The sequence below is a fragment of the Nothobranchius furzeri genome, chromosome 6 (assembly GCF_043380555.1).
Source record: "Nothobranchius furzeri strain GRZ-AD chromosome 6, NfurGRZ-RIMD1, whole genome shotgun sequence".
Taxonomy (NCBI): domain Eukaryota; kingdom Metazoa; phylum Chordata; class Actinopteri; order Cyprinodontiformes; family Nothobranchiidae; genus Nothobranchius; species Nothobranchius furzeri.
In genome coordinates this window covers 77,294,338-77,319,923 of record NC_091746.1, presented here as the reverse complement: position 1 = coordinate 77,319,923, position 25,586 = coordinate 77,294,338, and the positions used below count along the sequence as shown (strand labels likewise).

Below are 25,586 nucleotides of genomic sequence, written 5' to 3'. Positions count from 1 at the left end.
AGTGAAACTTATCTCCTTGCTGTGCTTTCTCTTTTTAACACTAACTGCTAACTGCTGAGATATCTTCTCAGCCTTCATTCTACAGGAGCGGTTCACCCTTAAATCAAACAAATCAGCTGTGTTCAGGATCTAAAACATGCAGAAAACGTGGAAGCAGACTGCAGCACCATGCCAGCTCCACCACCAGGATATGGCTCATTTGCCAACTTATAGCCAAGATGCCTCAGAGTTAGTTCAAACAAAGAACAATGCTTAGAAGATATAAAAGGAAATAAAACTGATGACAGATTTGAGCAAATAAAACATAATAAATGTTTTCAGTAAATGGCGAATGTTTGCAAAAATACATGTATACTAGCCTAGTGAACTAGACCAAATTCTTGCTTTGCAAAGTTTAGGCATGCTCCATTGGAACCTCAGCAGCTCCTACCAGGATTGTGGCTAGCCAATCACAGCTCTCTAGAGGGGTTTCAAACACATAAAGAGCTGTGATTGGTCCATAATGGTGGGCCAGTCATAGTGCTCTATCTGCTTAGTGAACAAATCACAGAGCTTTATCCACTTTGTGGGCCAATCAGGGCACTCTATATGCCTGGTGGGTGGGATTATGCAACAGAGTGAAACAAGAGTATGTCACATTCATTGTCCAGTGGAATGCGGAGATCATTTGAAAGACAACGGTAGAACCCGCCCCACAACCGAGAGCCGTAAATGGAGCATGGCCAGACTAAATAATAAATTTATTTAGTCTGGCTTGCCAGACTACATGTATACAGGAATACAGAGAAATCAGGAATGAATGGATGAATTTATGTAAATAAGAGTGATATGGGTAGTAAACATGGGCAACAAATACTAAAAACAATTTAACAAAAGTCCCAAAGAATGGAGAAGAGAAAATATTCTAAAAACGATCTGTGTGAAATCGTTTTTGAAGCTGCTGTAATGTTATGACTGATAAGATGAGGATTGTACTGATATTATAGTGATTCAATGCAACTATGCTGGGATTGGGATTGTTATAATTAGAAATGGGGATTCATTTTAAATGTTGGGTCATTCAAACGGAGCAGTTGCAGTTATAGCAAATTTATACAAGACTATCTGAAATAAAGATTAGTTTTGTCTAATTTTTACACAATCATGCAATCAGTTCTTCCTTCTTTTTCTTCTTCTTCTTCTTTGCAAAATTGTTTTTAAATTAGAGAGCGTAACAACTTCACAACATTTAATAATGCAGCCTGCTCGTGTTTGATGACTGACGAGAAGCAGCGAAAAGTTCGAGCTCAAACATGGGGGGTGGGGTAGAAACGGCCCAGATGAGCAAAAGGTGGCAGAACCCAGCGCAAGCAGCAACGGAACAACTAAAAATGACACCAGCGAAGAAGAATACAGCCGCTAGCGCTCTTGGGTACTGTTGTTTTTACAGAGTAACTCTCCCCTAACAGCCTTGGTTTAAAAACTACATTTCCAATGCGTCTTCACTCATGATGCTCGTTCGTTCAAGCATATGCTAGTGAAACATTTGAAGGTCCAGAGTGAACTACGTTATCTACAAACAAACCGACATAATCAGAGTAAAGGTAAATCAGGATTTTTCTTTAGTTTGGCTTCAATATGACGGTGAAATTCTGCGTAATAGCTCTACGTTTAACGTCTCTGTTTTGCTTTTGACGCTTGATTTCGCTTCTGCTAGCATAAACATCTGTACCGTTGCTGCGATCACTTTATTGTTTGTTTCATCTCACAATCATAGCGATTTAATTTCTGTTTTATGGAATTGAGAGCAATGAAAATAAATATAATTTAATTTTAAACACTAAATGCTCTTATTTTCAGACAGAACTGTTATTTAAGAATGTAACTGCCTTATTTTTCCCACTCTTTCATATTAAAAGAAATTATTGTTATTACAAGTATAATGACAACATTTACATTAAATTATTGCATTCTGCTTTATAATTTATAATCAATGAAACATCAGATAGTAATTTATCAACACACCAGTGGCACCAGCAGTTTGGTTAGACGTTTTATTCCAAGTGTCATATTTTCAGAGATAATAAAAAGAGAAAAGCTAATACTTTCACGTAAAATACCGGTAAATTTGCAGGGTTTGCATTTTTTTTCTTGCAACTGATTTCAACACAGATTTCTAAAACTCACCTTATTTGCAACACCTGGATGTTCTCATCTTCTGTGTGACCGCACCTGTATGTAATGCTGTAGGGGATTCAGTATCATCGTATGTTGCAAATGCATCATCCACTGCTCTTTAAAAGACCAGATTCACTGAGAAACATGTAAGACTTGTTATTTTTGAAATGCTAAATTTTACGTTGAGCTTCACATGCAGGCTAAATGTGAAAATAGTCTTCTATCTCTATTTCCTGCAGTAACTGCATAAAGAAATTTAATATGGAAACAATTGACCTTAAAAAAAGTCAATCAGATTTACATCACACTGTAAATTTGTATTCATGGAGTCACCCATCTTGGCTCATATATATTTAGCGTCCAGGAGAGGGCAGAGAACATCTGGGCTAGTAGAAGTTAACCATTAGCATTAGCAATTCCACAACATGGCAGAGCTCCATGTGTTGTTTGCAGAGATAAAACATCAACGTTGCAATTTTTACCCAAGACAGAAAAGTGAATGGAGGCAGTGGAAGAGCTGCACTCCTATTAGCCAATCAGAGGCAAGTGTTTTTCTCCTCAGGAGAAGCTACAATGGTATTCTGCTGAGCTGTGGTGGCCTCATGGAGGGAGCCATCAGCTGGCACACTACTGCTAACCACTTAACATTCTCCCTCCCCTGATAATAACAATTTTCCTTTCTTTGACATGGAATGTGCTACTACCTGTTGAATTAATTATAGATTCACTAAGATAAAGACAATGAAATAGATCTTATACTAAATCACTAAGAAATCATAATGTAGCTATAGAAATACTACTTGGCATATGTGTGTGTGCGTGTGTGCGTGTGTGTGTGTGTGTGTGTGTGTGTGTGTGTGTGTGTGTATCTGGAGGTTTTTTCCTGTTAAAAGCTACATGTTTGCCTAGTAACTTGAGGCAATCTGCTGGGTTCCTTATATAGGATTTTTTATTTATTTTTTTACTGAATGGCTTAATGAACTGAACTGTACTGGAACGTTTACTAAGGCCCTGTCCACACGTAGCCGGGGATCTGCCAAAACGTAGATATTTTTCTACGTTTCGGCCTGTCATCCACACGAAAACTGAGTTTTTTCACACGAAAACTGATCTTTTTAAAAACTCCGGCCAAAGTGAAGATCTGCGTTTTCTCCGTTTTGGGTGTCTGCGTGTGGACGGACAAAACCGGAGTTTTAAGGTCCGCAACGTCACTTTCCGCGAAAGTGCAAGCGGAATTACTGCTCCTTGCGGAAGACCACAGACGAAGGACGAGGTTAAGAACGGGGGAAGTACTGCCGCCTACAGGTCTGGCATGTCCTTAACAACGTATTTATCCGGGTACGTGTGGACAGAGTTTTTTTTAAATGAGGTGGTGTGGATGCAAGTTTTCGGAGGGGCGGATATTCGTTTTTTAAAAAAAACCCGGCTACGTGTGGACTAGGCCTTAGTGAAGTGCCTTGAGACGACTATTTATATAGCGCCGTGATTTGGCGCTATATAAATAAACAGAATTGAATTGAATATCATGAATAATATTGAGTAAGAAACAGGAGCGCCAAAGCTTTTTTGGAAAGTGAATGAGAGCTTTAATGGTTCACTATAGAATTAAATTCTGGCTGAGGTCTATAACCAAGTCGCTGCAAGTGCTGAGTCGCACACAGGATAATCGTATTAGTTTATGACTTTTGTTTTGGAGACGTTTCTTTTGTTACTCATGGTTGAGTTAGAAGCTGCAGGGTGGACCTGTGGCTACCAAACAAGCCCTCATCTCTGTCCCTTCACTACAGGGATAGATCGTTTGTGTCTTATGGTTAAACATCTCTTTGGTCTCATCTGTCCAAAATACATTGTTTCACAGGAGTTATTTACTGCGATGTCCATATCAAGCCTGAGCCCTGCTCTTATGATGCTTTCAGAGGAACTGGCCTTTTCTGATAATCCACCTTAACAAATCGGTTCAGTCTTACGCTTTAAAACTTTTACACTTTAACATGCTGAAAGAGAATTAGAAGTTCTTTTGTAGTTTTTCAGTTTTGCTGAATATTACACTGATTATCTGACACCAGGGTCACGCCCACTCAGAATAGCAGCTCCTTGGGATGTTTATCTCCTGTGAATGATTATTGTCTCTGCTTAGTAATCGACTTTAAACAGTTTGGAAATAACACCACAACCCTCCCCGGTTTAAAGGGCAGCATCAGTTGTTTTTCTAACATCATCTCTGAAGCCTTTCCTCCTTCACATCTTGTCGACACACACCTGAATCTCTCAGAGCAACGAAAGCCCAAAGATTTGTTTTTAGAAAACCTCCCATTTGCTGATGATCCGTTACATAACTGTCTTTAATTATCAGGATGTTGCTTCTTCTGCTTTTGAATGATAGCTCAGTTTTTGCTTATAACAGACTTAAGTGAATCGTGTTTATCTGAAGACGCAGCATGTATAAAATGGAAGAACTAAAATAAAACTTACTTTTGACCATAACTAAACACGCGTGGCATATTTCTGTCAAAAGGAGCTTGAGGAAAACAAACGATCTGTCCGACATCTAGATTCATGACACATTTATACATTATGAAACAGAGGCCCACACAGGGACCTTTTTAAATGAGCCTCCATCCTCAGAAATCCAGGTAAGGATTGACAGCTCCGTTAAAGACACCCCGAGGCAGTTTACATTTTAAAAGCCCAAAATGCTTCGGATATGATCACAAGACACTAGGTGGGACATACTAATTAGCACAAGTTGATTTTTATCCATTTCAGTGGAGGAAGACCTCAAAGTAAATGTTTATATTACTTTGGCCTGTTGTGCCAAAGTATAACGTTTCAAACTTTTCCCTCCAGTTCAGATTTTAGTTTTTACCAACTCTCTTCTCTTTGTAGTTCCATCGACAGAGTCATCCGGGAATGGAGTTTCCTGACGATTTCAACCAGCTCGAGCTTCTCGACACACATGGACTCCTGATTCCCAGAGGAGCCAGAAGCTCGTGGACGGCAAGCAAGGACGAGGACACCGATGTGGAAGAGGGGGACCGCAGTGAGGAGTGGTATCAGAAGAAGGAGGAAGCGCTCAAGGACAAACCAGATGAACTCGTTCTCTGGGCAGCAGAAAACAACCGCGTAAGTGTCCGCCTCGTTTTAAGCAGGGTTGGATTGGGTAAAGCCTTGTCACCCCAGGTCATTATCTCTCAGCAGGCTTACATTTCTGTTCTTATTATCCACATCATCGTAAACTCTCCTGAAACTCAGCATGGATTCCCTCTGTGTTCATTATTTTATTTAAAAAATAAACAATGAAATTAAAAACATGCATTTATCTATCTGAATCAGTCAAAATATTAAAAATTGACTGAACATAAAAAACCTAGCTGTTTTATTTATTTATTTTATTTCTGGTTTTTATTCTACATCAAAGTAAAATTGTGGATAATTACAATATTTCACTAACCTAGAAATCTAGAAAGACCACAGCAGGCACTAGGGCTGGGGGTACACGATTATTTTTAAAACGATTATTCTGACGAATATTTAATCGAATAGTCGACTGTTCTAATGACTATTTAGACAATTAATGAAATGATTATTTTTCTATTGCACAGTTAATAAAAACCAAAAAAATCTAATAAATTCCTCAAAAAAATTGATAAACTGGTACTGTAAGAGAATAAACACTACAGGCCTTCCATTTTGTATAACACTGCTTTAATTGTGTTGCGGTTGGTTATGTTCTGGTGACGTGTAGAACTTGGGAGTGCAGGCTGCTGCCTGAGAGGTGGTTGGAGACGGAGTGTCTCCATAGTGCTTTGTTTTGGTCACTTATGTGCCTGAGGCGAGTGGTGTTACGACCCTTCCTGGGGAGTTTGGCTCATGTTCAGAAAGGAAGGGACAATAACGGGATTTAAAAGTTAAAATGACAGACCTATCTGTGCCTATCTTCAGCGGTCAACGTGCAATCAGGCGGAGTACACCCTGGACAGAGAGTCAGTCCATCGCAGGGCAACACAGAGACACAGGACAAACAATCATGCACACACACACTCACACCTACGGACAATTTGGACAGACCAATCAACCTAATAGTCATGTTTTTGCACTGTGGGAGGAAGCCGGAGCACCCGGAGAGAACCCACGCATGCACTGGGGGAACATGCAAACTCCATGCAGAAAGATCCCAGGCCGGGAAGCGAACCCAGGACCTTCTTGCTACAAGGCAACAGCTCTAACCATTTAAACAAAAAACATGTTTTGGAACCAGGCTGTAAACATGTTTATTTCTGCTGTGAAATGGGTATTTTTAACATGGGAGTCAATGAGGATTTGCTCGCTTCTGACACCAGCCCCCAGCGGATGAGGGTGGAACTGCAATTTTTGTCACTTCCACGTTGGCCTCAATTTTTCACCTGCATTGTGGGGGCTTGGTTGTCACACAGTCACAGCGCTCTATTGGTTTGATGGGCCAATCACAGTGCTTGATCAGTTTTGTGGGCGGGATAATGTGCCTGAGCAAAACAGCAAAAATGACTGTATTGTGAATATGTAGTTTGAAACGGCTTTGGTATCAACTTTGACTGATTTAGGCTTGGGCTTTTTTTTCCCAGATATTTGCAGATAGAGGTACTTCTTCTACCTATTCAACAGTGTAATGTGGACTGTTGACTAATTTACTAGCCTAGCCTTGACCAAATTCTTGCTTTGCATAGTTTTGTCTAGGAACGCTCCATTGGAACCTCCGTAGCCCCTAGCAGCATTCTGGCTGGCCAATCACAGCTCTCTGGAGGGGTTTCAAACACAGTCAGGTCCATAAATATTGGGACATCGACACAATGCTAACAATGCTAACATTTTTGGCTCTATACACCACCACAGTGGATATCAAATGAGACGAACAAGATGTGCTTTAACTGCAGACTGTCAGCTTTTATTTGAGGGTAATTACATCCAAATCAGGTGAACGGTGTAGGAATTACAACCGTTTGCATATGTGCCTCCCACTTGTTAAGGGACCAAAAGTGCTTCTCAGCTGTTCCATGGCCAGGTGTGTGTTATTCCCTCATTATCCCAATTACAATGAGCAGATAAAAGGTCCAGAGTTCATTTCAAGTGTGCAATTTCCATTTGGAATCTGTTGCTGTCAACTGTCAAGATGAGATCCAAAGAGCTGTCACTATCAGTGAAGCAAGCCATCATTAGGCTGAAAAAACAAAAGAAACCTATCAGAGATATAGCAATAACATTAGGCATGGCCAAAACAACGGTTTGGAACATTCTCAAAAAGAAGGAACGCACCAGTGAGCTCAGCAACGCCAAAAGACCCGGAAGACCATGGAAAACAACTGTGGTGGATGACCGAAGAATCCTTTCCCTGGTGAAGAAAACACCCTTCACAACAGCTGGCCAGATCAAGAACACTCTCCAGGAGGTAGGTGTATCTGTGTGAAAGTCAACAATCAAGAGAAGACTCCACCAGTGTGAATACAGAGGGTTCACCACAAGATGTAAACCATTGGTGAGCCCCAAAAACAGGAAGGCCAGATTAGAGTTTGGCAAACAACATCTAAAAAAGCCTTCAGAGTTCTGGAACAACATCCTACGGACCGATGAGACCAAGATCAACTTGTACCAGAGTGATGGGAAGAGAAGAGTATGGAGACGGAAAGGAACTGCTCATGATCCTAAGCATACCACCTCATCAGTGAAGCATGGTGCTGGAAGTGTCATGGCGTGGGCATGTATGGCTGCCAGTGGAACTGGTTCTCTTGTATTTATTGATGATGTGACTGCTGACAAAAGCAGCACGATGAATTCTGAAGTGTTTTGGGCAACATTATCTGCTCATATTCAGCCAAATGCCTCAGAACTCATTGGGCGGCGCTTTCAAGTGCAGATGGACAATGACCCAAAGCATACTGCAAAAGCAACCAAAGAGTTTTTGAAGGGAAAGAAGTGGACTTTTTTGTAATGGCCAAGTCAATCACCTGACCTGAATCCGATTGAGCATGCATTCCACTTGCTGAAGACAAAACTGAAGGCAAAGTGCCCCAGGAACAAGCAGGAACTGAAGGCTGTTGCAGTAGAGGCCTGCCAGAGCATCACCAGGGATGAAACCCAACGTCTGGTGATGTGTTCCAGACTTCAGGCTGTAATTGACTACAAAAGGTTTGCAATCAAGTATTGAAATGTATAAGTTTGATTTATGGTTCTTATTCTGTCCCATTACTTTTGGTCCCTTAACAAGTGGGAGGCACATATGCAAACTGTTGTAATTCTTACCCCCAAATTCCACTACCTCCGCTCCAGTCCGCCCCCGCCTTCCGCAGCCGCTCGCTTCCGAACTCAATTTTTACTGGTACCCGCTCTACAACGGCTCCGCTCCGGTGCGGAGACCTGAGGTGGGCAAACAGGCATGCGCGGGATTTTCGAGATCTTGCGATACAGTCCGAGCAATAAACGCGGAAGTTAGATCCAAACACCCGTTGTGTGGGAGAAGCATCAGCATGAACTGTTTAATCTGCCCATCATTTGTGTTGAGGGATCAGCAGTGTTTGGATCAACAAAGTGTGACTACTTTGATAGTGGAAACTGTATTTATGGCTTACTTTTGTGCATTTAAACTTCAGCCGCCACTGATAGTTGTTAAAAGTTGTTAAACCTGTGCATATGAAACAAAAAACGCCTTTTGTTTATCGATGTATTGTGAATAACGGAAGTTCTGCTTGCTCCTTTTCCTGTTGGGCGTTTGTGATTTCTGTCCATTGACTGCGGAGGTGCTCCGGCGTCCGGCAAAAATAGGATCGATTCTATTTTTGCCGGACGCCGGAACAGAGGGCGGCGCACGGCGCCGCACTGCCGGAGCACAGCCGCAGTAGTGGAATTGCTCTGATTGACTAGAACAGGACCGATTTTGCTCCGGTGTTCGTGTCGGAGCGGAGCGGAGGTAGTGGAATTTGGGGGTCACACCGTTCGCCTGGTTTGGATGCAAATACTCTCAAATAAAAGCTGACAGTCTGCAGTTAAAGCACATCTTGTTCGTTTAATTTGATATGCATTGTGGTGGTGTATAGAGCCAAAAATGTTAGCATTGGGTCGATGTCCCAATATTTATGGACCTGACTGTCTAGAGCTGTGATTGGTCCAAATGGTGGACCAGTCATGACGCTCTATCTGCTTTGCTGACTAATCACAGAGCTTTATCCGCTTTGTGAGCCAATCAGGGCCCTCTATTCGCCTGGTGGGCGGGATGATGCAACAGAGTGGAACAAGATGGCGACAGCTCATTTGAAATGGCTTTTACATAAATTTAGGACTATTTAGACTTGGGGACTTTTATTAGAATCAAGAGCAGATAGATTTAAGTTATTTTTTTAGAAGAAGGATGTGTTTTCACCTTCTTCAACTGCGGACTACCTCATTTACCAACATCCGTTGTGGTGAGTACGTCATGTTGTTCATTGTCCACTAGCATGCGGAGATCGATTGTAAGACAACGGTAGAACCCGGTCCATGACCGAGAGTCATCAGTGGAGCGTTACCAGACTAAATAATAGATTTATTATTGCCAGGCTACTGATTTCCATCATTATGATAATGTCGTATTGTTTGTTGCTGTCATTGGTCGTAGCATTGTCCAATTGTGTGCAGAGACAGTTTGAAAGACAACTGTAGTAGTGCTGCTACGGCAGGCAAGGTGGGTTAAGTTAAGAGAAGATATTTGGCTTGAGAGAGGACTAAAAGAAGATATCTATGTCAAACGTAAAAAAAAATACCACTTTAAATAAGGGTGGGGGGGCTTAGATTTCACCATTCCATTACCTATAATGCAGCTTTGAATCTCATTCCAAAGCAGTTTCAGTCTAGGTCACACCTTCCTGCAATCAACACGACTCCCTCTCATAAGTTGTTTTTCCAGGGCCATAGCGTTTGCAAAACTAGATTTGCCCTGGCTCCCTGGGGAGGATTTTGGCATTTATAGTAGCAAAGCTGAAGCTAGAATAAACTGCCATCAGGCACCTCTCAAACCAAGACGAGATAAAGGGAGGTCGCTGGGCGCCCCCCCCCCCCCCCCCCCCGCATGTGACGTACAGGGTCGCGCATTCAGCGTCAGACGGAAGACATGTCAGACTGATGAAATTTATTTTTCAGGACCTTTAGCTTTGATGTGACCTGCTTTTTGTCCCGCTTGACGCTCAGCCAGTGTTTTCACCACTCTGTCAAACAACTGGCTGCCTCACCAACCCCATAAAAAGGCGACTAATTTGTTCGTCCCCTTGAACGGTCAAAAGCTCCATGGTCTCAGCGTCCGTCCAGTTTGCCATGTTGTAGGTGGTTGAAAGATACTAGTGAGAGGCCATGTTTATCTGTGTTTATATCCTTTCCGGCCGGCACTCGGCGCGCAGTATACGTCACTAATGCGACCTCCCTCCATTACGGGGGGGTCTCCCCCAGTCGCTCCAAAGGGATTAGCGGGGCTGACACACGTTTAGCTGTCAGAGGCGAGGGGCTCATGCGGCAATATTACTACGAGGCTAAGCACATCAGAATCGAGTTTTATCACCTTTCCCCTTTGCTCCTTGCCGCATTTACGAGACCCACAAATTCTGATTTATCACTCTGTAATGACACAATGGTCTGTCTTATAAAAGAGGCTTATAGAGGCCAATCACTCATCAGGGATGGAGAGACAGGATACCCAGAGTAGTTTCTGCTTGTTAAAAAAACAATAGACAGCTACAGCTTATAAGCTTGACTATCCCATATTCCAGTTAGAATTGACAAAGCTCCTCGGATGAGAAGGAAACCAAAGAAGTCCAGTTGCCTTCATTTTAACCCTTTGTGATTCAATTACAAAGTAAAATTAATGCAAAGCCACAATGTTGAAAAATGGCTACTGATGAACAGGCCTTAGTTTAAAAATTACTTCTCACTTCTATAAAAACAGGGGACGTGAATATGCATCAATCCATGTTTGATCACACAAACATATTAAATAAGTTGCTGATTTTCAGGTTGAAAAGATTCTTCGAGTGATTGAAATAACTTCATTAAAATCCTTGAGGTAAAATCTTTGTTTTTAACTATTCCTTTTAACAACATAACTCCAAACAACCCTGACATTACAGGTTTTAAAGCTGTCAGCTTCTTATTTTTTAATCTGTAAGTTTGCTGTGGTCTCTCTGGTATCAACGAGATTTTTTTCTGTGAAAATCAAAGCTCTGGTGCTCCTGTTTCATGGAGTAGAAGTTTTTTAAAGGGGGACAGAAGGATTATGAGTCTTTCTTATTTATAGTCATGATGGGCAAATATCTTACCTCTGATTGACTAAGAGCAGACCGTTTCGCTGCGTGTGTTGTCCATGGGGGGGGGGGGGGGGGGGGGGACCACGCCTGAGCCTTGGGGAAACACTGCAATGCCTCCCTGCATGACACACATCTTTAAGGGGTTGCATTAGGGGATTGAACCACCAAATAGTTCCCATGTGCAGCCATGTCTGCACCTCGCTGCTCCCCAGGAGATCGGTCGAATGCGGAGAAATGATTTCACTAGTCCGTGCTGACTAATGAGACTTTAACTTTACCAGGTAAGATTAACGTTCATATGAGGAAGTCAGGGACTGACTATGATTTACCGGAAATGATGAATGTGATGTTTATTCTACTTATTTTGTATTAGTGTTTTTATATTTCACTTTGGAGGACGCGCACTACTGTCCACTAGGGATGGGTACCGAATTCGGTACTTTTTAAGGTACCGACCGAATTCCATAGTACCGACCGAGCACCGATTCACGTCATTTCAAACTGTGCCTCGTTTCTGTACCCGTCCATCCTAACAAGAACTTGCCAAGACAGCTGCGCGTGCGCAGGAGCGTTTTGTCGTCGCTTGCTGCGAACCAGTTGTAAACAGAGCAGCATGGTAGAGAGAACGTAGGCTAAAGTTTGGGTCCACTTCACTAAATGTGATGGGTAACTGGATGATGAAACCAGCAACAACTATCTAAGTGAGACATCCTCATCTTAATCTGCTCCGGTAGGTAAATATAATTAACTTGATATATTAGCTTCCGTTTCGCTAATGGTGCGTTCGCTTTCTCCTCGGAACTCCGATTTTCCGACTAGAACAACATGAACGCGCTCTAAAGTTTGGCTTCACTTTACTAAATGTGACGGGTGAAGACGAAACCAGTGACGATCTAAGTGTGAGGCATCGTTTTAATCTGCTCCAGCAGCTAAATAAACTGTTTAAGATATCGTTAGCTTGATATGTTAGCTTCCATTGCCACCATTGTTATCAGCTAATGGTGCGTTCGCTTTCTCCTCGGAAATTCTAACTTCCCAGTAGGAAAAATCAAATGAAAAAAGACGGTAAAAGGAATGAAGATACACAGTAAATTTAGTTCACAGTAAAGATGTTTGCTTCAGTTTAATTATCAGCTTATAAAACTACAAGGGCAATGTCAAAATACAAACAGTTATATGTTATTTATCGTGATATTTATCAAATATTGTTATATATTGAGAAAAATATATATTTAATTATAAAAGAGAATTAAAATAATAAACACTCAAAAGTGTCGAAAATTGGTACCGTTAAGTACCGGTATCGATTTGTAGGTACCGGTAATTAGTACCGGATCGATTCAAATGTCTAAAGCCCCATTCCCATCTGTACCGGGTCGGCCCGGGCCGGGTAGCGTAGGTTGTTTACATATCTGGGTGGCCTGGAATTTTCCCGGGCCAACCAAGGCTCATTCTCGGCCCTCTTCCCGAGGGGTACTGCTTCAGGCCGACCAGGGCCAATACGCCCACTGCTGACAGCAAATTCACACCTTCCATTAGAGCAAGCCTCTGATTGGTGGGTAGAATCAGCCCATTCACACCTTCCATTAGAGCAAGCCTCTGATTGGTGGGTAGAATCAGCCCACATGGGCTTAAGGCAAGGATGTGTGGAATCAACCGGGCCAGGCTGGGGCCGACTGGGGCTACCCGGCCCGGGCCGACCCGGTACAGATGGGAATGGCCCAAAAGGTACCCATCCCTACTGTCCACTAGGGTTGTCACGGTATGAAAATTTAACCTCACGGTTATTGTGACCAAAATTATCACGGTTTTCGGTATTATCGCGGTATTTTTTAAACGGTGTTGCATATGTTCAGAAAGCATTGATAGTCCTGTTCTACACAAACTGAAATAGTTCTGAAAAGGTTTAACAGTGTTTATTAAACCTAAAATAACACAAAGCCTTAGCAAAAGTGCAACTTTTCACAAGTAAAGGAACACTTAGCTTATTTTTCTGGAACATGTTACAGTAGTCAGTGCAGGTTTAAATTATACAAATCCAAACATTCGAAACATAAACAATATGTAAACAAATCAAAGAAACACCACTTGTTTTCTCATATTCTTGTTTTCTTCATTATCAAAATGAAAATCTAAAACTCCAGTCCACACTTGACTTGAGCACTGTACAAGTCAACCTTAAAAAATATGTATTTAAAATAAATAGCCACTTTAAACAAATTACTAAAATAACTACTACACTATGTAATAAAATCCAAATGTTCAAGTATAAATGGCATTGAATAAGTAAACAAATCAATGACAAGGAACTAATTGTATATTTCTCTTCATCATCAACAAATAAGATGCTTCATCCAGCAACAGGGTGTCCGTGACACGGTTTAAATGCTGGCAGAGGACGCTGCGGCTGCAGTATATAGTGACTCGTTGCAGTCTCCCTCAACCAAAAGTCCTCACGTCATGCATTTAAGCTAAAATGCTAATGTTAACTTACCTTGCACTGGCTGTAGAGACGTGGGTGATGGTCACTCAGATGTGCCATTAGATTCGAAGTGTTGCTGCCTTTTGCAGACACTTGTTTCCTGCACGTTCTGCAAACGGGATAGCCGTCTTCTATTAACTGTCCCTCAGCATTTTTCAGAAATCCAAAATATGCCAATACTTCCGATTTAGTCTTCTTTGAGGGCTGATGGATGTCCTGGGCGCTGCCGTCTCCTCCTTCGGCCATTATTTCAGCTTCAAAGTTTTGGTTGCAAACTAAAAAGTGCGTGTGCGCGCCGCGGGAACTTCAGCAGAAGCGACGGTGGCTGGTAAGGGTCACCGCGCCTAAACCGCGGCCACGGTAAACCCACTGAGATAATTTAGTTTTTTAAAAACTGGACGGTTATTTTTATTGTCAACTTTTTTACCGGGGTTTACCGCTATACCGGTTACCGTGACAACCCTACTGTCCACTATTGTGAATTGCTAGATACTAATGATAGTGTTCTAAAGTAAGACTTCCTGTGTTAAAATGATGTTATTTATTTAGCACGATGAGCGTCAGTAGCTACGTTTACCTGGACACAAGTAATCGGAAGGAATGCCCTGTCAGATCAAAAATTCTTCATGTAAACATGTCAGTCGGAATATTCTGATCCGATACGAGCCAATCAAAATGAAATTCCATTCCGATTGAGAGGTGGTTTGTTCGATCATCATTCCGATTGATTGACGTTCATGTACACACTCTTTCGGATACTTGGAGAAGTATAATGCCCACTGCGCATGTGTGCAATTTTGGCGTGACGTCTCCACGCCTTTGTAGCTGCGAAAGTCGAAAACATGGTGGCAAGTAAACAGAAGTTATTCTGCTCTCCTCTCCTCTGGCAGAGCCTGTAGCTTAGTTACAGTGATCAGTAAAAATCAAAACCATACAGGTAAAAATGCAAAAAAAGGTACATAACAGAAAAAAACATAAGTTAACGGACAAAGCTATAGAATAAGAAAATAAAATGCAACTGGAAAGATATGCAGACAAGATGGAGTTTCCGGGAAAGACAACTCTAAACATTCTCAACCAATTTAATCTGAATGGATACTTGGTGTATATACACTTACAGCATGATCGGATCATTTCAGTTAGTGTCCATCTAAACAGAGATTTGGGATTTCCGATCATCCAAGATTTGAATGAAATAGGGTAAATTTGGAGCATGTAAGCGTAGCTAATGTTATGAGATATTTATGTCGTCCGTCTTCCCAGTGTGAGAGTAGCAGCTGTTCCTGCCCATGACCCAGCCAATGACAAAGAAACTGGTGTAGACCCAGATTTTTATAGTTTTTTAAAATTAGTTCCATTGTTAATCTCTTTCCGGAGTATTTGTCTTATTCAATGGCACCATCTAGTGGCTGACAAGCATATCACACAAAAAGTCTGTCGCTCAGTTTTTTTAAGATGGCGACTTCACGTTTTTTGTTTATAAATATTTTTCTGTAGTCAACAAACAGAGCTAAAACACACTGTTTTACAATATTGTTCTCATGTCATGTTGTGTTTTCATATTTTTATATTTTGAAGACTTTCTTGTCCAGGAAAAGTTTGTCAACTCTGCATCAGCCGAGGTATTCCTTAAATTTGAAGCATCTAAGCGATAGTCTTAACGCTATTGGTTAGTTCTGGTCGGCACTCAGTTTCCTATTGCACGGAGCTCTGTGGGGCAGAGGACGTGTTTAGCAAAAATAAGACATATTGTTTACATTATATCACTGTACATGATAAGATAATCACTTTTACGGATTTCTGGAAAACCATACATAATTTCTGAAAGTATTAAACTCCGTAAAGCTACTTTAAGTGAAACACTATTTATGACATAATGTTAAAAATCCAGCAGGCTGAATTCTGGAAAAGTCAGTGACTTGGTCAAATCAGTAAACAAAGCAGCAGGGAGAATGTAAAGCCTACTGCACACTGGAAACATCAGCGGCGTGGAACGGCAGAGGAACGTCACTCCTTCAGAATCCATTAGAGTCAATTGGGGTGATTCAAACCAGCCGTGACGCGGCAATATTCAGGCGCGCTCAGAAGCGGTACGCCGCACTGCTAAAGATGGGACCGGGTTCTGCTTTTGCCGTAAGTTGCTTCTGGGATGTGACAATTTCCGTAGTTAACATAGGGCTAGACAGGAAATCGCACACGGTTTCAGTGTAAAACCCCCGGTAATTTTATAAATAAAAGTCTATTGCAGTGATGCAGTGTCTCTCTATATAGATTACGTAAATACAAGAGACCTAACAGCTTATTTACTCCCTGCATCATTCCAGAAGTTTAGCGGTGTTTTTCATTGCTTTAATCCTGGCAGTGGATTAATTGGTTTAATGGCGGACGGCATAAACTCGAGGGATTTTGTGATCTTGCGAGTCGAGTGAGGAGCACACTTTGCGGCTAGGTGTGCTAAATCTTCCATTGAGTAAATGGGTTTAACTAGTAGAAGCCAGGCTAAACCAGCAAAAAATATATCTGTCAACCCTTTTGCCCTCTGTTCAATTCTCACGTAAGTCACTGTTGATGTCCACCAAGGCGTTTTTGATTGAAACTGGATCCGACCATTAAAGTAGATGATCTTTACCTGTTTCTAGTATAAACCTTGTTTTCCATAAAAATGCTGATGTTGCCCACTGGGTCTTGTTCTTTAACAGCAGCCAGGTTAGTGCTGTAACCATCTGAACGGTTTCGTTATAAGACTTTCTATTATATTTTCTTCTCTCTGCTTTCTTCTTAATTGCAGCATTTAGACCCTTTGTTACCAGTCATTTCATCTCTCCCACTGGTGCGGCTCTTTCTTTGCTTTTTTTGAGCTGTCTTTTGCTTTTAGATGAACCCAACATGGAATACAACATTTGTCAGAGACACATCTCTGGATTTAATTTAATGTAATTTAGTTTAAGTGATTGTTTAATTGGATGTGATTTCCAACTTACTGCAGAATTAATCTGGAGTTTGGTTTTATACGGCTCAAGCCTTAGAGATATAACATAAATTGTGAAAAATCTTTTGCACGTACAAATTAAACCATAAAACACAAACAATAACACACAAGATTAAAACGGGAAGAATTATCAAAGTACGGCGAAACATTTGCCCCACCCAAAGTACTCTGGAGTGCGGAACACGCCTTCAGGCGCTTCAGTGCAGTCCCAGCCTGCTGCTGTGGCTCCTTTGGCCAGTACGAATCTCCACCGGTGGCTCCATGAACCTTGCTCCAAGCTGGTGGTTCCTCAGCCATGCTCCTCTCTTTTATGCACTCCTCCTTTGTGCTCTCGGGCTGTTAGGCAGCAACAACAGGCCATCAGCTGTTGAATATTTGTTTAAAAACATGACTTCACAATAATTGTACAAGTCAGTCATGAGTATAGTTATAAAAAGCTCACAGACTTTGCTTTCTCTACCAGCATGTGTTTATGGAAGTAGGTCAAACATTTTATTGCACTTTTCAAATGAAGTCACAAAGTGCTACAAACACGAAGAAAACACAAAATCACGTTAAAAATTAGCATATTTTAAAAGATAAGTCCTGAGCTGATTAAATGAAGCCACTAGGTCTACTGATCTCCGTGTCAGAGGAAGAGCTCCAGTCTTGGAGCCACAGAAGAAAAGGCTCCGTCTCCTTATGTTTTGAGTCTTGTGTTTGGGACGATAATGGTGCGTTCCTGGTCAGCCCAGCCTAGTCCTGGCAGGTTAATTGTGTGATTTCCATGCTCAGCCAATGTTTTTTCCAACCTACTCCCCACAAGTCAGCTTTGTGCGGAGCAGACCCAACGTCTACTACTGACTGATTGGCCGGCTGAAGTTCACACCTACCTAGAGCCTCTGAATGGCGACGGTGGCACAGGAGTTAAGTGCTCGCCCCGTAATCGGGGGGTTGCAGGTTCGAGTCCCGCTGAGTCTGTCGCTGTCGTTGTGTCCTTGGGCAAGACACTTAACCCATGTTGCCTGCTGGTGGTGGTCGGAGGGACCAGTGGCGCCAGTGCTCGGCAGCCTCGCCTCTGTCAGTGCGCCCCAGGGCAGCTGTGGCTACATTGTAGCTCATCCCCACCAGTGGGTGAATGTGTGTGTGAATGGGTGAATGACTGATTGTGTTGTAAAGCGCCTTGGGGGGTTCCAGGACTCTAGAAGGCGCTATATCAAATACAGGCCATTTACCATTTTTACCATTTAAAATCAGCCAGCAGTGACTTCCTGCATGCGCGATTCATTATCAGTGGATGCAGTGGGGTAAACGTCTTGTCTGACTGCTGTTAGGAACCATGTGCTTTTTATCAGTCTCCAAAAGTAGCACTGCTCATGGCCGCTTTTGTTTACTAACTTAAGGAGGATACCGCAGACTGCTACGTGCATCATTTGCCCCACCCACATGCTCGGAAACATCCATGCTTTTGGGAAGGCTGCATGAACCACAGAGATCATGATGTGAACAAAACCTGGCCACGCGGGGGCGGGCCAATGCTACCAAGATCAGTCCAGGCCAGATGTGAAAATGTCATAAGCAGGCCATGGTCAGAGGACCTCGGGGACATGATGGAGCATAAGGATACTAAATGTCTCTCTACAAACACAGAGCACTGTGATTGGCTGACAATCAATGGTAGATCTGCTACAGTGTAGCATGGCTAGACCAACCTGCAGAGCTAAATCTTTAGCAACTGCAGTTAAACAATCGCAGTTGTATGGTGATTGCGTATTTTTTTAGATTTCTTTACTAGTCTCCCACCCCCACGTCCTCTGGTAATGTCTACCCTCTGAAACAGGGAGGACCACACCATGTTCATTGAAACAACAAGAAAATGAGAGCTTTAGGTACCTAGTCTACAGTCCAAAGCAATGGAGAGTGGAAAAGAGGTGAAGAAGTGTGTGTAGGCAAGTTGGAATGGGTGGAGAAAAATGTCAGTGTCTGTGTGAAGTGTGATGGAGACTTATCAATGTGGTGACAGAGCACATGAAGTTACTTGGTGTGAGGGTAGAGGGTGCAGAAGGTAAGACTAAACAGAGATAAATGATTCATTGTAGCGACCCCTGAAAGAAAAAGAAGAGTTTTTGGCAGTATTGCTGTTTTGTTTTAACAAGACGGGAAACTTGCCGAATAGATCAAATGTGTTTTACTGTGAAGCTGTAAGGTTTAGTAACCCTGTGTTTTTGAAGTAAAGAAGCAGTGTGCCTTTGCGTGCTGGGAGGTAATGAACAGAAACACACACACATTGAACTCGATGAATGCACCCAGAGATCATTTTGAATGCATAAAAAAGCATTTTTTTAAATCGCCCCCATGGCTAATTAATCTGCAAAGAGACTTAATTTGATCAAAGTAAACCATGTGCATTATACCCTTTGCCACGGTTGTTTGCTGCTAAACAACATTACCTGCAGGTATTTAGAAAATATTCACAACTTGGAAATGTTCTTGTTTTTGTGTACTTTGTCTGCTTGGAAGTGTGTGTGTGTGTGTGTGTGTGTGTGTGTGTGTGTGTGTGTGTGTGTGTGTGTGTTTTACTTCTGATGATCATTTTGAGTTTGAGACCCATATTGAACAGTATTTTATGCAGCAGAACGGCCCATTCTCAAACCCTTTGCAAAGAGACACTTTGTGTGTAACTATTGACAGCCACACCCCGTCTTTCTGCCTCTGGTGCATTTTTTGCAAGTAGTTACAGGAAAACCTGCCCCTGTGTGTACGTGCATGTGCGTGTGTTTTCCATGTAAGCAGTTAGTGTTGAATATTTACAGTCTCCTGATTATTTGTGGGGGTTTTTTTGTTCCAGGAGGGAAAAATATAAAAATGAGACTTTGCTGTTAACAAAAAGAGGGCAGGCATGTCAGGAAAAGTCTGACACAAAGGCTCGTTATCATGACAGCTGGACATTGTTGCATCTGAAAGTAAATCATCATAGGATTAGAAATCAATGAGGACTCATTTTAATTGTGTTTAGTCTACATGAGAAAATATAATCTTAGGTCTGAAAAACACATTTCACTTATTGATTCAGGCCCTGTCCTCACGTAGCCGGGGATCTGCCCAAACGTAGATATTTTCCTACGTTTTGGCCTGTCATCCACACGAAAACAGAGTTTTTTCACACGAAAACGAATCTTTTTAAAAACTTCGGCCAAAGTGAAGATCTGCGTTTTCTCCGTTTTGGGTGTCTGCGTGTGGACAGACAAAACCGGAGTTTTAAGGTCCGCAACGTCACTTTCCGCGACAAAAATAATGCTGACATCACGTGTGTGACCTGTTTTTACACTAGCCGACAGCATGGATGCCCTCAGAGCTGCGCTCGCTTTATCAATTGTCCAAGCGCTTTCTGCTTGTTTGTTTTTGCAAGCGGAATTACTGCTCCTTGCGGAAGACCACAGACGAAGGACGAGGTTAAGAACGGGGGAAGTACTGCCGCCTACAGGTCTGGCATGTCCTTGACAACGTATTTATCCAGGTACATGTGGACAGTTTTTTTTTTAAACGAGGTGGTGTGGATGCAAGTTTTTGGAGGGGCGGATATTCGTTTAAAAAAAAAAACCCGGCTACGTGTGGACTAGGCCTCAGAAATCTCATCCCGAACATGATTTCTGTCTGATTCTATCAGAAGCGAGTGTAAAAAAAAAAAAAAGGCTAAATAAATAAACAGTTGCAGGGCGTTCTTAGTGAATTTGGGCCTGAATTTGCAGTTTTAATATGATGCAGCTGAATTTTGGTGAGAGTGATGGGACTTGAATGTATTTAATCAAATACCAGTATGCTCTGGTTAACCAGGGGCCTCATTCATAAAACTTTACATAGAATCCTTACCAAACCTCAAACTCATCTAAATATCACCTATGCAAATTAATTTTGTGACCTGTAAAACGCTGCTTGTGCTCGTCTCCACGCAGTTTCAGCTTAAGAACTCACACCTGTCCCAGAAATGTGCTGAGGTGTTTTTGGATCACGTGCCGCTTCCTACACACCCACTTTCTACCACAAACGGACAATGCAAACTGTTATGATTATTGTGCTTGTAAATAAACGTGTTTACGGTGGCATTTCACGAGTAACCATGACAACCAAGATAGAAATCCACTCTTTGGGGTGTGACGGGAAAAAATGTATTATTGCCTCTGAGCAGCACCGCGCTGCTGCGGCGGTGGGCTGTGGAGCCACAGAATGATCATGGCTGACGTTAAAAGTAAATAAATTAAAGAAGTGGTCATATGGAGTCTAAGATGGCTAAAGTAATTCATACTATCAATAAAAGCGGCACAATGGTGCGCAGGGATTGCTGAGATATTCCAGATAAGGGGGACATTTAATTACACCCAAAAGGGCTTTAGACAGGAGATATTGTTCGTATCAAACAAATATCAACCCACCTGTCGGCTAATTCCTGGTTTAAGGAAAACCCAACAGCGCTGCAGAGTTTTGGTTTATAATTTGATTGACAACAGATACGCTGTCATGCGCCACACAATTCATGTGCCAATAAGTATTTTGAAGACGTGCATATGAACTTCACATCTTTAAAATAATATAGTCTTATTTACCCATATAATTTTTATTCTCAGTTCAGGGATGGGGGTGTGATTGCTGGTTTATGTGTGTGGACGAACGCAAGGGTCTACAAGTTAGAAAATGTGTCCTAAAGTAAACAATTTAACTTCTCATTGGCCGTACCTTTTTCTTTTTCTGGTGCTTTTTATTAACAGTCAGTAAATGAGAACTAACTGCGAGCCTTTATATTAGCTATCGGCAGAGTAATAATAATAATAATAATAATACATTTTATTTAACAGCGCCTTTCAGGACACCCAAGGACACGTTACAACAATGGGGGAAAAATAAAACAAGATAAACACAGTACAGAAATATGTCAAAACACTAAGATGCTAAAATTCACAAACTACGTGTTTAAAACTATGTGGTAAAAGCTTGTTTGAAGAGGTGGGTTTTGAGTTTTGATTAAAAAAGTGGGAGAGTGAGTGATGCGTAGATCGGGGGAAGACAATTCCAGAGGTGGGTAGGAATGGGTACCTTTGACATTTGAATCGATCCGGTACTAATTCCCGGTACCTACGAATCGATACCGGTACTTAACGGTACCAATTTTCGATACTTTTGAGTGGTTAATATTTTAATTCTCTTTTATAATTAGATACATATTTTTCTCAATATATAACAATATTTGATAAATATCACGATAAATAACATACAACTGTTTGTATTTTAACATCGTCCTTGTAGTTTTATAAGCTGATAATTAAACTGAAGCAAACATCTTTACTGTGAACTAAATTTACTGTGTATCTTCATTTCTTTTGCCGTCCTTTTTCTTTTGATTTTTCCTACTGGGAAGTTAGAATTTCCGAGGAGAAAGCGAACGCACCATTAGCTGATAACAGTGGTGGCAATGGAAGCTAACATATCAAGCTAACGTTATCTTTAACAGTTTATTTAACTGCTGGAGCAGATTTAAACGATGATGCCTCACACTTAGATCGTTGTCACTGGTTTCATCTTCACCCAATCACCTGTCGCATTTAGTGAAGTGAAGCCAAACTTTAGAGCGCGTTCATGTTCTTCTAGTCGGAATTTCGGAGTTCCGAGGAGAAAGCGAACGCACCATTAGTGAAACGGAAGCTAACATATCAAGCTAACCTTATCTTAAACATTTTATTCACCTACCGGAGCAGATTAAGATGAGGATGTCTCACTTAGATCGTTGTCGCTGGTTTCATCATCACCCAGTTACCCATCACATTTAGTGAAGTAGACCCAAGCTTTAGCGTGCGTTCTTTCTACCATGCTGCTCTGTTTACAACTGGCTCGCAGCGACCGATGACATAACGCTCTTGCGCATGCGCAGCTGTCTTGGCAAGTTCTCGTTGTGAAGGACGGGTACCAAAAGGAGGCACCGTTTCAAATGAAGTGAATCGGTGCTCGGTCGGTACTGTGGAATTCGGTCGGTACCTTAAAAAGTACCGAATTCGGTACCCATCCCTAGAGGTGGGGAGCGGAGCGGCTGAATGCTCTACTCCCCATAGTGACAAGGCGAGCGGCGGGGAGCCGATAGTTGAGGAGCAGAAGAGGAACGAAGAGTGTGGACAGGAGTGATGATGTGAATGAGATCGGATATGTAGGATGGAGCCAGGTTATGAAGAGTAATCAGCTAAAAGCTGTAAAGCAGGCAGAGAGCCTTCCTAGTGCACCTACCCGTGCAACTAAACTGTTAAGTGCGGTTTGTGGTTAGTAGAGGGCTAGAGAGTGCTGTACCTTCTATAAGTTGTTAAAAGTTTCTTACTCAAGAATCACTGAAAGTCGCTTAGAAAGGAATAGCTTAAAGTATTAAAAACTCGTTAGAGTTGCTTTAAACTTCTTTCTTGAGTATTGCTCTTATACGATGGCACCATCTAGTGGCTGACAAGCATATCACACACCGTTATTTCAAGATGGCGACTTCACGTTTCTGTTTATAAATGTGCTTCTGTAGCTGACAAACAGAGCTAAAACGTGTTGTTTTACGAGTATTATTCTCATGGCATGTTGTGTTCTCATATATTTATATTTCAGAGACTTACTTGTCCGTGAAAAGTTCATCAACTCTGCATCAGCTGAGGTACTTCCTTAAATTTAAAGCAAGTAAGCGGTAGTCTAACGCTATTGGTTAGTTCTGGTCAGCGCTCAGTTTCCTATTGCACAGCGCTCTTCGGGGCAGGGGGTGTGCTTATCAGAAAAATAAAAAAGACGTATTGCTGACATCATATCACAGATAATCACTTTTGCGGATTTCTGAAGAACCATACATAATTTCTGAAAGGGGAAAACTACGGAAAGATACTTTAAGTGTCAGATCACTGAAAATATTTTGAACAATAATAATTTTTTAATAAAAATTCATGTTCGACTAATAAATGCTGAAAGATTGGTTCTTTTTTTCTTCTTGCCAGTTTTTATTATGTGCAGCTTACATCCTTGTAACTTTTAGAAGCCTAAGGAAGATTTACCTTTTCTCCATAAAACTTTTCAAACAACCATTTTAAAACTCTTCATTTGGCCATCCCCGCCTTGGTATTAGTCACTGTGGAAACCTGATAACTCGGACATAATTCTTAATCTTTCTGAGGTCAAATATGTTTCTTTAGTCTGGTAATAATTCTGACCCCAGATTTTTTTATATCCTTTCAGCTTTCCACCATCCACCATTCGCTGGCTGCAGATCCTTTGCTGGTGAACTGCTGTGACGAGGATGGTTACACCCCACTGCACCGTGCAGCATACAGCGGCCATGTTGAAGTAGTTTGCATGTTAATCTCCAGTGGCTCCCAGGTCGACCCTCGTACCATCGACGGCTGGACACCACTTCACAGCGCGTGCCGATGGAGCCACGTCACGGTGGCGAGTAGCCTCCTGCAACACGGTGCTGAACTTAATGCCCAGACCAATGGAGGGCTTACGCCGCTGCACCTGGCTGCTTCCTACACAAGCACCTCAAAAACGGACTCCGCACACATTTTAGAGCTACTCCTCTCAAAACGAAAGCTGATTGCTGGACTCCGTAGCAGCAGCGGAGAGTCGGCTGCTGATGTGGCCCGGCGTAGCGGCCCACACTACTTTCTGTTTGAGATGATAGAGGATTGCATCAGTGTGCTGCCGTCTGCTGGGACATTTTAGACTTTTTTCAGTTTAGCTGCATTACTTGATAAAAACTAGGGATGTAAGAAAATATCGACATAGCAATATATTGCGATAGTTTTTCCTGCAATATATCGATATTCAAAAGCTGAGTGTCAAATTTTTGGAAGAAGCTTGATGTGATTCAGTAATCTTTGGATTAATCAAGAAAAGAATCAGCAAATGTGTTGTTTTAGTGATGGTTTAAAGGTCATGCAAGTAAAAATGACTTGAGACTCGGGAATTGTGTCGGAAGTTTGTTGGTGAAACAAATCATGTTGCCATACAATTCTAACATTCCTGAACAAAGATGGGTACCTTGCTGGTCTGGTGAGTGGATAATAAACGATTAGAAACATTGTGAGTACATTTATGTTCACTTCTATTTGTAGTTTCACTCTTGATGATTTATGTAAACAATCTGTTTTAAGTGGTTGCCTTAGGGAGATGTTTGTTTGTTGTTTGTCTTGTTTTTTAATCTCATTAAGTGTCAAAAAGCACTTTTGAAAATAAATTATAATGGACAATGGGAAAAAAGTAAGAGTCCATTTTTGGAAAAATAAATTGAAAGAGCGAAAACTGTAAAATGTAGAAGTTTTCTAGTTCTCAGAGATAAAGCGGTTAAAGATGATATTTAAAAATGTGCCATTTTAAACCATGCCCTTCACGTGGGAGCAGTTTGCTACAACCGGCACAGCCAACAGCATGTTAATCAGACCTGAGAGATCTGGAGTGCTCTTAAGCTTTAGGTCAGAAAGATGCATCAAATTAGTACTGTAAGAGTTTTAGAGGTCAGTAATAAAACTTAAAAATCAGCAGCTGAGAGACGAAAGCCTGGCTAACCACTCATGATGGCCATATTGGGATGTAAAAAAATTCCTATACGTTCTTATTTGTTAAGAAATGAAATAGACCACGGATTTAAAAAATCTGTTTTTAGAGATAAAATAAGAATCTA

General features: G+C 41.6%; 1 protein-coding gene across 2 annotated transcripts; it reads left to right on the top strand.

Moving 5' to 3' along the window:
• Nucleotides 1-1,455: 1,455 nt before the first annotated feature.
• ankrd49 (ankyrin repeat domain 49) lies at nt 1,456-25,165 on the top strand. 2 transcript variants are annotated; one of them, XM_015943603.3, is made up of 3 exons: nt 1,456-1,583; nt 5,044-5,280; nt 24,143-25,165. In XM_015943603.3, exons 2-3 carry the CDS (start codon nt 5,068-5,070, stop codon nt 24,626-24,628), a joined length of 699 nt encoding a protein of 232 aa, XP_015799089.3. In that variant the 5' UTR covers nt 1,456-1,583; nt 5,044-5,067; the 3' UTR covers nt 24,629-25,165. The 2 variants fall into 2 exon arrangements, with proteins under 2 accessions (XP_015799089.3, XP_054600762.2); XM_054744787.2 differs by lacking the exons at nt 1,456-1,583; nt 5,044-5,280 and adding an exon at nt 22,484-23,573.
• Nucleotides 25,166-25,586: the final 421 nt, after the last annotated feature.